Source organism: Mya arenaria, chromosome 11 (genome assembly GCF_026914265.1).
Source record: "Mya arenaria isolate MELC-2E11 chromosome 11, ASM2691426v1".
NCBI classification, from domain to species: domain Eukaryota; kingdom Metazoa; phylum Mollusca; class Bivalvia; order Myida; family Myidae; genus Mya; species Mya arenaria.
The window spans coordinates 17085991-17099938 of record NC_069132.1 but is presented as its reverse complement, the minus strand read 5'-3'; the positions used below and the strand labels follow the sequence as shown (position 1 = coordinate 17099938).

Here is a 13948-nt window from a genome sequence, read left to right as displayed (position 1 = left end):
CATGGGTGTAGCTATGGTAGGGTTTCATCAGGATGTGGCTATGGTAAGGTTTCATCATGGGTGTAGCTATGGTAGGGTTACATCAGGGTGTAGCTATGGTAGGGTTTCATCAGGGTGTAGCTATGGTAGGGTTTCATCAGGGTGTAGCTATGGTAGGGTTTCATCAGGGTGTAGCTATGGTAGGGTTACATCAGGGTGTAGCTATGGTAAGGTTTCATCATGGGTGTAGCTATGGTAGGGTTACATCAGGGTGTGGCTATGGTAAGGTTTCATCATGGGTGTAGCTATGGTAGGCTTTCATCAGGGATGTAGTTATGGTAGGGTTTCATCCGGTTGTAGCTTTGGTAGGGTTTTTATCAGGGGTGTAGCTTTGGTAGGCTTTTCTTCAGGGGTGTAGCTATGGTGGGTTTTCCTCAAGGGGTGTAGCTATAGAAGGGTTTCATCAGGGGTGCAGTTATAGAAGGATGCCACCAGGGGTGTAGATATGGTAGGCTTTCATCAGGGGTGTGACCATGGTAGGCTTTCAACAGGGGTGTAGCTATGATAGGCTTTCATCAGAGTGCAGTTATGTAAGCTTTCATCAGGGGTGTAGCTATGGTAGGCTTTCATCAGAGGTGTAGTTATGGTAGGCTTTCATCAAAGGTGTAGTTATGGTAGGCTTTCATCAGGGGTGTAGTTATGGTAGGGTTTCATCCGGTTGTAGCTTTGGTAGGGTTTTCATCAGGGGTGTAGCTTTAGTAGGCTTTTCTTCAGGGGTGTAGCTATGGTGGGTTTTCCTCAAGGGGTGTAGCTTTGGTAGGGTTTTCATAAGGGATGTAGCTATGGTGGGTTTTCCTCAAGGGTGTAGCTATGGTAGGGTTTCATCAGGGGTGTAGCTATGGTAGGGTTTCCTCGGGAGTAAATATAGTGTTACTACTTTCGGTATTGTTTTTTTGCGGAATGCTCTTTATTAAACGCATGACGCGTGACGCCTGAAACTTCTTTACCCTTCTTTCGGAAATATGTTGTTCGGTCTTTACAATAATTATACCGCTATTTCCCCTTACCCTGTCTGTGGTAAAGAAATTGAAGATGTTGATCACTTTCTTTTTCAATGTAGTCGTTTTACTGCACAAAGGCGTCTATTATCCTTCAAACTAGGCAAAATCACCCACTGAATTGAATACCCATAAATAACTATACGACTACAGTAATCCTTGTGACGGACATAATAAACATTGTCCAGAGATTGCATACACATTGATGCTTCTAAATATTGATAATTATTGTCATAACCTTTCAATCTTAACGATAGTCTGACACATTGCGGGGGGGGGGACATTTTAGTAATCTTGTTATATAACTTGTGGCCAAACTCAAGTGAATGATCATGTTGTTTGTCGAAATGTTTATATGACGTGTGTATATTAAAAAAAAACCTAGAAGCTCAAATCATTGAAGATGGAACACCTTGGCGATGTCTTTATTCCATATAAACAAGTTACCGATGTATGTTCATAAGGTTTTGAAGTCGAAAACGTATATGATAGTATATAGTACATGTATGATTTGTATACGTCAAGCTTCTCACGGTGATATCATTATTTGTTCTCATTTGTTCTCATTTGTTCTCATTTGTTGCGACGTACGATATATATGTTTGTTGTTTATCTTCACAAAACGAACACTCATCGTCTGCTAAAGTGTTTGCGACCATATTAAACTATTTGCACACTTGCATATAGAACCTTTTCGAGTGTGTGCATTGTTCCTTGATTGTTTACCATGGTGTCTTCCGACGAAGCAGACGACCAACAATAACAACCAAGGTGCCAAAACAGGATGATTTTAGGTGAAAATAATTCTGAAAAAGATAGATGTCAGATATGACATCGAATTATGTTCGAGCAGTTGCTTTCGTATATAATTTATTTTGTACGAAAGCAAATGTTCTAACATTCAACTTTCAAGTGCAAAAAAACGTTTGAAGAACAGGATAACCTTTCCAATAAACGATGAGTTATGTTTATTTCTAATAATATCTTTATTTTAACATATTAATTCTTTTTTGTATCAAACTATTTTTGCTTGTTAATAAGTGATGCGTTTTGATCAAGGGGAAGTAACTACTCTTGATTTTAAAAGTAGATCTTTTCAACCCTTATGTTTCGCAGTGAAAATATCAAATTTATATTTTCACTTTTGTTATTTCTGATTAAACTCCATATTTTATCGTAAAGCAAGAAAGAAAGTAGAATATTTTGTGTAGAGATGGACTGCCAAAATTGGATAACCATTTGGTGGTTCGGTCCTTAATCATTCACCTACAAACTCTTGTCGTCCAAAGACCATACTGCTATTGGCACATTCATTCATCTATTATAATAAAAAATATATACTCCGCAAGGAACATATTGTCATTCTACTTCGTTTGGAATCTATTCCGGTGACTGCCATCTGCATTGTAGATCATTATAAATGTAAACACTATATTGGACCGTAATTATCTGCCGTATTATCTCGCTTCTGGTGACGAGTGCACTATGCTTATCTCTTTCCCATGTACATTTAAAACCTAGTACACAAATAAGAGTGTTCAACATGCTTTACCAGCCAGGCCGATTACATCGTACATCTCATTATTGCAGCTAGGAGTCAAAGATTCCGTCCGCCATTCACCTCATGATTAAACCCAATGGTCGAAGATTTAATCTACCGAGCCTTACAACTCATGATTACAGCCAGGAGTCAGAGATTACATTCGCCGAGCCCTACATCTTATTTTGCCAAGCCGTACACCTCATGATTAAAGCCTGGTGTCGGAGACTTAAACCGCCGTACCATACATCGCATGATTACAGCATGGGGCTGGAGACTTTATCCGCCGTACCCTATATCGCATGATTATAGCCAGGAGTAATAGATTACATTCACCGAGCTCTACATCTTATTTTGCCGAGCCGTACACCTCATGATTAAAGCCTGGAGTCGGAAACTTAAACCGCCGTACCATACATAGCATGATTACAGCCAGGGGTCGGAGACTTTATCCGCCGTATCATACATCGCATGATTTCAACCAGGGGTCGGATACTTTATCTGCCGTAACATACATCGCATGATTACAGCCAGGGGTCGGATACTTTATCTACCGTAACATTCATCGCATGATTACAACCAGGGGTCGGAGACTTTATCCGCCGTTCCATACATCGCATGATTACAGCCAGGGGTCGGATACTTTATCTACCGTAACATTCATCGCATGATTACAGCCAGGGGTCGGAGACTTTATCCGCCGTACCATACATCGCATGATAACAGCCAGGGGTCGGAGACTTTATCCGCCGTACCATACATCGCATGATTACAACCAGGGGTCGGAGACTTTATCCGCCGTACCATACATCGCATGATTACAACCAGGGGTCGGAGACTTTATCCGCCGTACCATACATCGCATGATTACAACCAGGGGTCGGAGACTTTATCCGCCGTAACATACATCGCATGATTACAACCAGGGGTCGGAGACTTTATCTGCCGTAACATACATTGCATGATTACAGCCAGGGGTCGGAGACTTTATCCGCCGTACCATACATCGCATGATTACAGCCAGGGGTCGGAGACTTTATCTGCCGTAACATACATTGCATGATTACAGCCAGGGGTCGGAGACTTTATCTACCGTAACATTCATCGCATGATTACAACCAGGGGTCGGAGACTTTATCCGCCGTACCATACATCGCATGATAACAGCCAGGGGTCGGAGACTTTATCCGCCGTACCATACATCGCATGATAACAGCCAGGGGTCGGAGACTTTATCCGCCGTACCATACATCGCATGATTACAACCAGGGGTCGGAGACTTTATCCGCCGTACCATACATCGCATGATTACAACCAGGGGTCGGAGACTTTATCCGCCGTACCATTCATCGCATGATTACAACCAGGGGTCGGAGACTTTATCCGCCGTAACATTCATCGCATGATTACAACCAGGGGTCGGAGACTTTATCCGCCGTACCATACATCGCATGATTACAACCAGGGGTCGGAGACTTTATCTGCCGTAACATACATCGCATGATTACAACCAGGGGTCGGAGACTTTATCCGCCGTACCATACATCGCATGATTACAGCCAGGGGTCGGAGACTTTATCCGCCGTACCATACATCGCATGATTACAACCAGGGGTCGGATACTTTATCCGCCGTACCATACATCGCATGATTACAGCCGTAACATACATCGCATGATTACAGCCAGGGGTCGGAGACTTTATCTGCTGTACCCAACATCTCATGATTTTATCCGCCAAACCATTAACTGTCACTCGACGGGTTTGCATATTTTTATTTTTATTTTATAATGCTTCTTCAAGACAAACATACTGACCTAGGATAAAACTTTTCTATTGTTGATATTATTATTTTAGAGAAAAAGGTAAAACAACATTAAATATACCCGCTTGGTCGTAGTTACCCCTCCAACACACACACTACTTCCCTTATCAAGACGTGAGATCAACACTTTCTGCTCAGGTGAGCTAAAATAGTAAAGAATTCTACTTCGTACTAATGATCGAATTACTGTTGTCCGCGCACTATTTTTAAGCAAAAACTTTAATGCACGCTAAACGACTGATTCAGAATTATTATAAATTGATTTTATTTCGTAAAATAATACAAATAAATCGTTAACATTATGAGGCTCAATATTGCAATATATGCGAATTTAAAAGTAATGTTAGATACAATTAGCTGGGCGTTGTGTGAGTAGTTTGTTGCAAGGGGGATTGGTCCTCCACGAGCCATGACGTCATTCTATTTGTGGGACTTCCGGGGGAATCCACCACGCGGTCCATCTCGCCGTTGAATAAACCGAATATACCACCTAGACGGGTTCAATTAAAGAGTTTATAGGGACAAAGCAAAAACACATGCACTCTCAGTCATATTCGGAACTCCTCGACCATTTTCTATCGTAACAACCTCGGATGTATATGGGTGGTTAACAATGTCAGAAATCGGTACACTTTAACTACGCTGCAAGTACATGTACATGTAGATCGCGTAATAATTTCAATTTAGCAGTTAAACTCTATGACTAAACTGTCGGGAAACTGAATGATGTTTGCAATAATGCACTTCACTGGCAATTAATTTGAACTTAGATGTAGAAATACAAGCTAAGACACTACATTTAATTAATAATATGATTCAAAATTTTACGAACTACTTTTACTGATGTAGCGGCATACATCCGAGGTTGTTTCGATCGAAAATGGCCGAGGAGTTCCGAATGTGTCAGCCTAAAAACTACTTTGCATACTATAAATTATCGTACAATTATCATCAACTTCTCTAATCAATATCCCGGAATTGTTTTTACTTAAAGATGCATTCTCACAGATTGAACGTTTTGACAACTTTTTTATTTTTTATCTTGGAACGAGCCAATTTTTGCGAAAATCCATTGAAACCAGTTAGATAAGATTGCTGACAAAAAATAGTTCGCAGATATTTAAATTTAAGTTCAAAAATTGATGTTTTTTTGCATTTTTCTTAAACCGTTAGTAACGGTTTAAGGCATAAAACATTAATTTTCGAACGGAAATATGAAAATCTACGATCTGATTCTTAGTCAGCAATCATATATCATTGGTTTGCAGATATTTACGCACAAAAATGCTCTTTCCAAGACAAAACATAAAAAAGTTGTAAAAATTGTTATACTAGTATCTGTGAAAGTGCAGCTTTAAAACTTATATATTGAATCAAAATCAAACATGTTGTACCTGTATGGACAAAGAGTATACGTGTTCCCTTGAATCTACCAGGGTTGTCCCTCAGTTCCCTAGCTAGCCCAAGAGCGGCCTTACCCGTGTAGTAGGGATCCAGCAGAATTCCCGTGCTCGAGCTCACCCGGGTTATATACTCTGTGTGTACGTGAAAAGCGTATAACTCACAATGGTTGCAATGTTTATACCAAAACAAATCATTTATTACCATAAAATCGTATATATTTCAGTATATCAACGAGCCACTAACCCAGTACGTCGGTGGATGCGGTACCATAGCCTGCACCGACATGTCCCTCTATGACATGAAGGATGTCCGCACACCTCACACCCGCGCCCAGTCCCGTCAGGAGGCGGTCAATATTCTCCTCAAGCTCCGACCTTCTCAGCGCGATCGTCATGGCATGGACCCTACAATACATGGGTCCACTTAAAGTCAACCAGCAGATATAACTGAATAAATTAATATAGTTAGCAACACGGACAATTATCCATCTTAAAAATGATATTTAATATAAGGTAAATGCGTTCAGGCTATGGGAACATTAGAAGAGAATACTTAATGTCGAAATGCCTTTTCAAGTCAATACCTTAGTTTTGATCCCGTTAAATAGTTGCTAAGTGCAAGACCAGCCGCCGTACCTCCTGTAGCTATGGTTACGACAATGTCGTCAAAGTTCTCGTGCAAACCCTGGACGGACATTTACCAAATAATTTTCGTTTGTGCATGAGTTTATTATAAACGAATTAAACATATGAAAAATATTTATTTTTTGAAATCCATTCCCAGAAATTAGAAATGATTATCAATAATAATGACTAAATACAAAACGTCTGGAGTAACACATCTGCTGTGCCAACCTGTTCGAGTAACTCCTGGAACATGGCGACAAATCCAAACACGCCCTCCACTGCGGAGCCACCCACCGGGATACAGTAACACGGCTCCTGGTAATGATCGCTGGCGAGAGACATAAATAAACCACGGATGAATTAAACGCAGCAACGGACGGGCACGCTCGCATAACACTACGCACTAAACCAAAAAGTACAAAAGTGTGAGGATACCAATGGTCGAACTAGCTTAAATGAAAACAACAAAATAACCTGATGTATTTCTGCATGTTCCTGACCCTGCGAGTGAAGTGTTCGTACCCCTCGTACGGTGCCAAGTAGATCTGGCTACCCGCCAGCCGGTACAGCAACGTGTTCCCCGCCGAGCCCAAGTCCTCACGCTGGAGTACACAGGCACAGGTCGAAAATCGAATGCCTACATTTACTTACAGAGGACTGATATGTTCGGTTACAAACTCCACCTTTAATCCATTGGCGGTCATCTTGACACTAGGATACTCTATCTTTTTAGATTGCCAACATATTTTCTCTGAGAAAGCCATAATTCAATAAATTTATAACAGGTTGATTGTACCTTGTCTACACCCTCTATCACGACGTGCGGCTGGATGCCGAGGTAACGACACACGATGGACACGGCCCGACAGTGACCGGATTGAGGTCCGCCCCCGGTCACGACGTGCCTGGCGCCGCTAGCCAGGGCCTCCGCGAACAGAATCTGCAGGTTTCGTACCTGGAACCAGTTGGATATATAGTGTTTTGCTTGATAACGGAGGATGATGGTACTTTCGAAGGGTTTGTTTGGAAATAACGGCTACATTTTATTTAATATTTATGTTCGAGGCATCTCAATATGTAATCGTCCAAATAAACACGTACATTTTTATTCGACGTCGAGGTGATATTCTTTTATATTCGTACTTCTTCAAACAAAGTATTCGATACCTTATTTCCGGAGAGTTCAGTGCCGGTAAGGTCATCTCTTTTGATGTAGACGTCAAATCCGGTCGGCACTTCCGGCAGCCGCCATTTGTGGATTGGCGTCCTTAGGTTAGACAGCTATATACGTTAAAATAAAATCGAATGGTATGTTGATGATTTAGGTGTTTTTATCAGTAAGAAGTGAGTCATCCCACTGTACACATTCCTTTAACACATAACGCATATAAAGAAGCCCAGAGCAAAATCGAATACTAGATTTGTTTCGCTTTCTTGTCTTTTATTCGGGCTATTAAGCTAGCAAGCTGCGCGAAACCCATCGGACTAAACCCAACGAAGGAACCGCGGAGTCTTATTAACTGCAGTTTTGTTTATAAACGTTCCGATTTTTTTTATAGTATAGCTTTATAGTTAAACTGCTGCTGTAGGACAATACTAATTATCATACCATACCTTCACAATATGTTTGGGTATGTTGTTCAGGTGTTGCGCCCACTGCGGGACAACAAAAGGCTGTAGTTGATACAACCCGTCGTCCATCCGTACCACGGCGGTGCTACTCTAATAGGGGAGAGTACCATGTATACCAAGAAAATTATTGAAAATACAGTTTTCTTTCGTTACTATAAATCTCATATTAACAATTATCTAAATAACAATAAATCCGAACATTTTGTGATCTTTATTAAGTAAAGACAGGTTCTACTTACAGGATGTACAGGAATGCCAATGATGGGCTTAGGATTTACAGATCTGCCAAAGATGGGCTGCTATCTAGCACAAAACAGGCAGAGTACTTTCGGTTTAAGTCCAATTTATAAACATTAGAACGCTAACACGGGAGACAAGTATGCATTTTTCCCGCTTTAAAGAGTATAGCGCAGTTTTCATGACAATATTTTATTACGAGAACTTGAAGAACTAATCAGGGGCGTACCTTCAGCCTACACATTTTGAGAGATAAAACGTAAAAATGCAAGTGTTGACAACTGCTTTCTTCAATAACAAGACATAAACAACATATGCCAAAACGCACACCATATTTTCTAGCAAAATGAATTTTAAAGGGCATGTCCCCAAGTTCAATTGAAGTATTCAGTCTACACATCGCATACAGCCATGCTATACCCCTGCTTGTTATGATACTAGTATCATGTATGAAACATACTGACCGTCAGTCCAATACAATACAATCCAGTCTTCACCTAGACAATAATTTTAATAATGGCGTTGATCGATGCTGATCGTTTTTCGGCAACTTGACACAGTACTGGACATTTATTATATGACGATTGTGTCAGTACAAGCTGAGTACTTCTGAATAGGTAGAGCTCATTGTTATCATGACGATAATGACCCACATTCTGCCTCACATTAAGGATCTCTTTAACCCGCGTAGTACAGAACGATGCATTAGCAGTCTATAATGTTTCTGTTTATTGAAATATCATGAACAAAAAGTTAACACTGCATCAAATGATCATAAAATCGTTGATCTGCATCACGCCTTGAATTTTCGGATGAAGTCCACCGCATAGCTCTGGGCCTCCTTCCCCGTCTCCCTGAACGCACCTGAAAAATACAGTGACGACAAGTCATTGGTAAAGTTCAAGGTTATTGATCAGCGAATGTATTTGAATTCATACAGCGAGTGTAAATCACGTTTAACCGAACCAACCGTGACGTAAATTTCTATGAACACCAACTTAAACATGCATTATGCGCTCCGGGGACTGGGCTATGCCGGGATTGAACCCTAAACGCCATGACTCGGTGCCCATTGGGCTCAACCGAGACTGAACACTGAACGCCATGATGCGCCCACTTCTAAGACTCCGTCGGAATTGAGCCATGAACGCCATGATGCGCCAACTTGCCTTTGAAGGGGTTGAGCAATGAACGGGCATATGATGCGCCCACTGGCCTCTGCCGGGATTAAACCATGAACGCTAAGATTAGCCCACTTGGCTTCGCCGGGAGTGGGCCCTGAATGCATTGATTGCAAACAAGCATGTGTTATTATAATATTATTATTATATATTGATCGATGCGAAGCTTAATATCGTTCATTACACTTTAGACACCTAAGGTTAATTTTCAAGGGTAGCCGGATGTAGTCGCACCTGTAAGACTCCAAAAAGCATGTGGGACGCCCTTGATGGTTTGCAGTTCCACCGGAATACCTGCCGTCCGGAGCTTCTCCTCGTACGCTGAAAGGCAGAGAGAATATACGATAGTGGCTTTATTAGTGTAGTTTTAATGTATACAATACGAGCATTGTTATAATAAGTAAGCTGGTCAGAGTAATACATATGGAGCATGAAAATACTCAGGCGGAAATTAATTCTTTAAAAAAAATATGTACGTACTTGGTCATCTGCACTGCATGTTCCCCATTTACTATGGTAAATGTGTTTTTACAATTTATAACATAAGATCAAAGTTGAATATCATTGCTAAAAACGAGGCTTACCATGGCAACCGTCCCTGAGCGGGTCAAGTTCGGCCACAATGATCAGGGTCGGCGGAAGCTTGCCGAAGTCCGCGTGTTGCAGTGGCGACGCGCGCGGTGTTCCCATGTCGCTCTTCCGCTCAAAGTAGTTCTCCATGAACCTGTCGTGAACATTAGAACTAAGTATATTATAGTATAGCTATTATATAATATATTAAATTGTGACAAAAATGAATGAAATAAATAGTTATTTACGAAACTGTTTTTAAAAGTAGTATTAAAAAGTCACCAATATTGTATTTCATGAAAAAGAAATAAAAAATATGCACAAACGTGACATAAGTTAAGTCAGCATGTGTCGGCTTCTTGGGGAATTGTTGTGGAGGAACTTTTAATTAAGGAATTGTCCACCGATAACGCTGTAAACTAAGGAGGTGCAGTGTTCTGCACGCAACAGATAAATGTACGTGTCACTACATGCACGCCAAAGTGGGTAAAGCGTTCAACAAAAATAAATATGCATGCAGATAATTATGTGCAGCAAATTATTTTAAGATAAATGATAAAACCATGTTCTAATAGGTGTAGATAGTACAGGTCCATCCTTGAACTCTTCGATCGACGGGAAGGGGTTCGTTAGTCCGACACTCGGGTAGATTAATACCTGCAACGAGGTTCGAGCCTTCAGAATGATGTAAATATAGCAGTTCAATTGAGCTATAGCGCGCTACTCGAAAGAAGGCTATAAACCCATGTGTACAAACGAATGGATCTACAGTTCTGAAGACTCCAAGGGCCCCGTCTGTCCGATTACATTTTAGCGCAAAACATCCAAACTAGATTAGTAAACAGATTTATACTAGCGATATAAAGCACGACCACTGTCGATCAAAGAGTCTCTGAAACATGCATATTGTGTTCAACAGTCACCATTCTATCGTTGTCCATGTGACACCAGGACCGTCTTTAAACTCACTCACTGACGGGTGCTCGAATCGGCATGATACGTTTGGGTATATTAACACCTGGGGGCAAATATAAAAGCTTGATATACTTGACATATTCAGATTCAATAAAAATATAATATATATATTAACTTTTAAAACGTCAAAATATGTCAATGGGAATTGTTTGTTCATGACTCGTTCATTTTTAAAGTCAGATAAACTCAATGTGTATCCTATTAACCGCCACATAATTATGGATGAGCAATTTTTGTTTGTACGAACCGCGAAGTCTATGATGTCGGCGGCCTCGTGGCAGACGACGGCGGAAATGCGGCCTCCCGCACTGTCACCACACACACCAAGGCGGCTCCCAGCATCGCCACCTGGATTAACATGCAAATATATTTGGCGATACATATTATGTTAACGTATACATTGGTATAGGCGGTACATACTATGTTAACGTATACATTGGTAGAGGCGTTACATACTATGTTAACGTATACATTGGTAGAGGCGTTACATACTATGCTAACGTATACATTGGTAGAGGCGTTACATACTATGCTAACGTATACATTGGTAGAGGCGGTACATACTATGCTAACGTATACATTGGTAGAGGCGGTACATACTATGCTAACGTATACATTGGTAGAGGCGGTTCATACTATGCTAACGTATACATTGGTAGAGGCGGTACATACTATGCTAACGTATACATTGGTAGAGGCGGTACATACTATGCTAACGTATACATTGGTAGAGGCGGTACATACTATGCTAACGTATACATTGGTAGAGGCGGTACATACTATGCTAACGTATACATTGGTAGAGGCGGTACATACTATGCTAACGTATACATTGGTAGAGGCGGTACATACTATGCTAACGTATACATTGGTAGAGGCGTTACATACTATGCTAACGTATACATTGGTAGTGGCGGTACATACTATGTTAACGTATACATTGGTAGTGGCGGTACATACTATGTTAACGTATACATTGGTAGAGGCGGTACATACTATGTTAACGTATACATTGGTAGAGGCGGTACATACTATGTTAACGTATACATTGATAGAGGCGGTACATACTATGTTAACGTATACATTGGTAGAGGCGGTACATACTATGTTAACGTATACATTGGTAGAGGCGTTACATACTATGCTAACGTATACATTGGTAGAGGCGGTACATACTATGTTAACGTATACATTGGTAGTGGCGGTACATACTATGCTAACGTATACATTGGTAGAGGCGGTACATACTATGTTAACGTATACATTGGTAGAGGCGGTACATACTATGTTAACGTATACATTGGTAGAGGCGGTACATACTATGTTAACGTATACATTGGTAGAGGCGGTACATACTATGTTAACGTATACATTGGTAGAGGCGGTACATACTATGTTAACGTATACATTGGTAGTGGCGGTACATACTATGTTAACGTATACATTGGTAGAGGCGGTACATACTATGTTAACGTATACATTGGTAGAGGCGGTACATACTATGTTAACGTATACATTGGTAGAGGCGGTACATACTATGTTAACGTATACATTGGTAGTGGCGGTACATACTATGTTAACGTATACATTGGTAGAGGCGGTACATACTATGTTAACGTATACATTGATAGAGGCGGTACATACTATGTTAACGTATACATTGGTAGAGGCGGTACATACTATGTTAACGTATACATTGGTAGATAGGCGATACATACTATGTTAACGTATGATACATACTATGTTAACGTATACATTGGTGTTAAACGTATTTTGGCACATCCAGTAAATACAACATTAACTTATCTTAGATATAATTGGTATATATAACAAATCAAAATCAAATTGCCAAAACCGATTACTGAAGAGATGGACAATGCACATATGCCATATAATATCTTTGCATTGATATTACCGACGGCGGCCTTGTTTTTTGCGAGCCACTGGACGAGGGTCTTTGCGTCGTCGTGGTTGGCGGGGAACCGATGCTCGGGGCCCAGGCGGTACTCTACGTTCACCACGATACACGGAGACTCCCTGCATCAAGATAGAAACATTCATCGTGGCAATTGACATCTACATCACGAAAATAGTGTTATGTATTGAAACCGTACTAGGAAGTCTAATAAAAAACTGGTATATGATTTGAACTGTTAAAATTAGGTAAACCTGGTTGCGGCTGAAAACTTTAATATCAATTGCGTAGACATGTACCGCCGAAGAGCTATTATTTTATTATGTATGATCAGGGTTTGCTTATAATGATGCTCTGGCTTTTCAACCCACTTAGCTATAATTTTACAGATGGTTTGGTGAGTTTTCCTGCAACCGATGACGTTGCCGCCGCCATGAAAGTACGCCAGAATTGTGGGACTGTCGTCGGCTTTGCACGATGAAGGTGCGTACACAGTCACTTGTATACCATCTGCAAAAAGAACAATCAACTACATACACAATCGGTCAACAGTTTTTGCTATTATATGATATATATATATATATATATATATATATATATATCTACCATAAATGCTACATCACGAGGGCTACTCTGATGCACCAGTGTAAAGCTCTGCCACACGGTGAACTTCCCTTTCGGAAAACATTTATCAAATTTAAGCTCCCCTCACGGTCATGTATTAGTGTTTACGTACCTTTGTTGTAAGGCGACGGAACTGTAAGCTCAAATTCTTTCCCATCCAAATCAACACTTCCTCCATACTTTTCGGACGCCTCGATGCTAGCCTGTCTTGCCTTATCCACCCCGATCTCAAAGTATGGCTGTACCCCATCCGCTGCACGCGCCAGGAAAAAATCCAGCGTCTCCTTGTGCGGTTTGTACTTATTGACAAATTCTTCAAAATTAAACGACATATTGAATTATTAGAGCTTGCAACGACGGTTTATCTGTACAGCTAGATCAAT

At 40.7% G+C, this 13948-nt stretch overlaps 2 protein-coding genes across 4 annotated transcripts; both read right to left on the bottom strand.

Annotated features, from left to right (window-relative positions):
- Positions 1-4465: 4465 nt before the first annotated feature.
- LOC128207599 (uncharacterized) lies at positions 4466-9016 on the bottom strand. Of its 2 annotated transcripts, XM_052910637.1 has the most exons (11): positions 8303-9016; positions 8046-8153; positions 7599-7712; positions 7228-7386; positions 6906-7033; positions 6660-6759; positions 6389-6489; positions 6049-6209; positions 5796-5936; positions 4753-4891; positions 4466-4544 (listed from the first exon to the last, which is right to left on the bottom strand). In XM_052910637.1, exons 2-10 carry the CDS (start codon positions 8130-8132, stop codon positions 4755-4757), a joined length of 1128 nt encoding a protein of 375 aa, XP_052766597.1. In that variant the 5' UTR covers positions 8133-8153; positions 8303-9016; the 3' UTR covers positions 4466-4544; positions 4753-4754. The 2 variants fall into 2 exon arrangements, with proteins under 2 accessions (XP_052766597.1, XP_052766596.1); XM_052910636.1 differs by lacking the exon at positions 4466-4544 and having other exon boundaries at positions 4574-4891.
- LOC128207601 (esterase LipI-like) lies at positions 9015-13947 on the bottom strand. 2 transcript variants are annotated; one of them, XM_052910638.1, is made up of 8 exons: positions 13678-13947; positions 13313-13451; positions 12942-13063; positions 11274-11374; positions 10975-11069; positions 10066-10205; positions 9716-9802; positions 9015-9164 (listed from the first exon to the last, which is right to left on the bottom strand). In XM_052910638.1, exons 1-8 carry the CDS (start codon positions 13895-13897, stop codon positions 9094-9096), a joined length of 975 nt encoding a protein of 324 aa, XP_052766598.1. In that variant the 5' UTR covers positions 13898-13947; the 3' UTR covers positions 9015-9093. The 2 variants fall into 2 exon arrangements, with proteins under 2 accessions (XP_052766598.1, XP_052766599.1); XM_052910639.1 differs by lacking the exon at positions 10975-11069 and adding an exon at positions 10614-10708.
- Between the last annotated feature and the right edge of the window lies 1 nt (position 13948).

Excerpts from the sequence above, each read along its gene's own strand:
- LOC128207601 (XM_052910638.1), bottom strand. The coding sequence starts at position 13,897 with ATGTCGTTTAATTTTGAAGAATTTGTCAATAAGTACAAACCGCACAAG. Across the intron at positions 13,452-13,677 it reads TCCGTCGCCTTACAACAAAG|ATGGTATACAAGTGACTGTG; the intron begins GTACGTAAACAC and ends TTCTTTTTGCAG. Across the intron at positions 9,165-9,715 it reads TGCTTTTTGGAGTCTTACAG|GTGCGTTCAGGGAGACGGGG; the intron begins GTGCGACTACAT and ends TGTATTTTTCAG.
- LOC128207599 (XM_052910637.1), bottom strand. The coding sequence starts at position 8,132 with ATGGACGACGGGTTGTATCAACTACAGCCTTTTGTTGTCCCGCAGTGG. Across the intron at positions 5,937-6,048 it reads CGCATCCACCGACGTACTGG|AGTATATAACCCGGGTGAGC; the intron begins GTTAGTGGCTCG and ends ACGTACACACAG. Across the intron at positions 4,892-5,795 it reads TATACTCTTTGTCCATACAG|GTGGTATATTCGGTTTATTC; the intron begins GTACAACATGTT and ends GAACCCGTCTAG.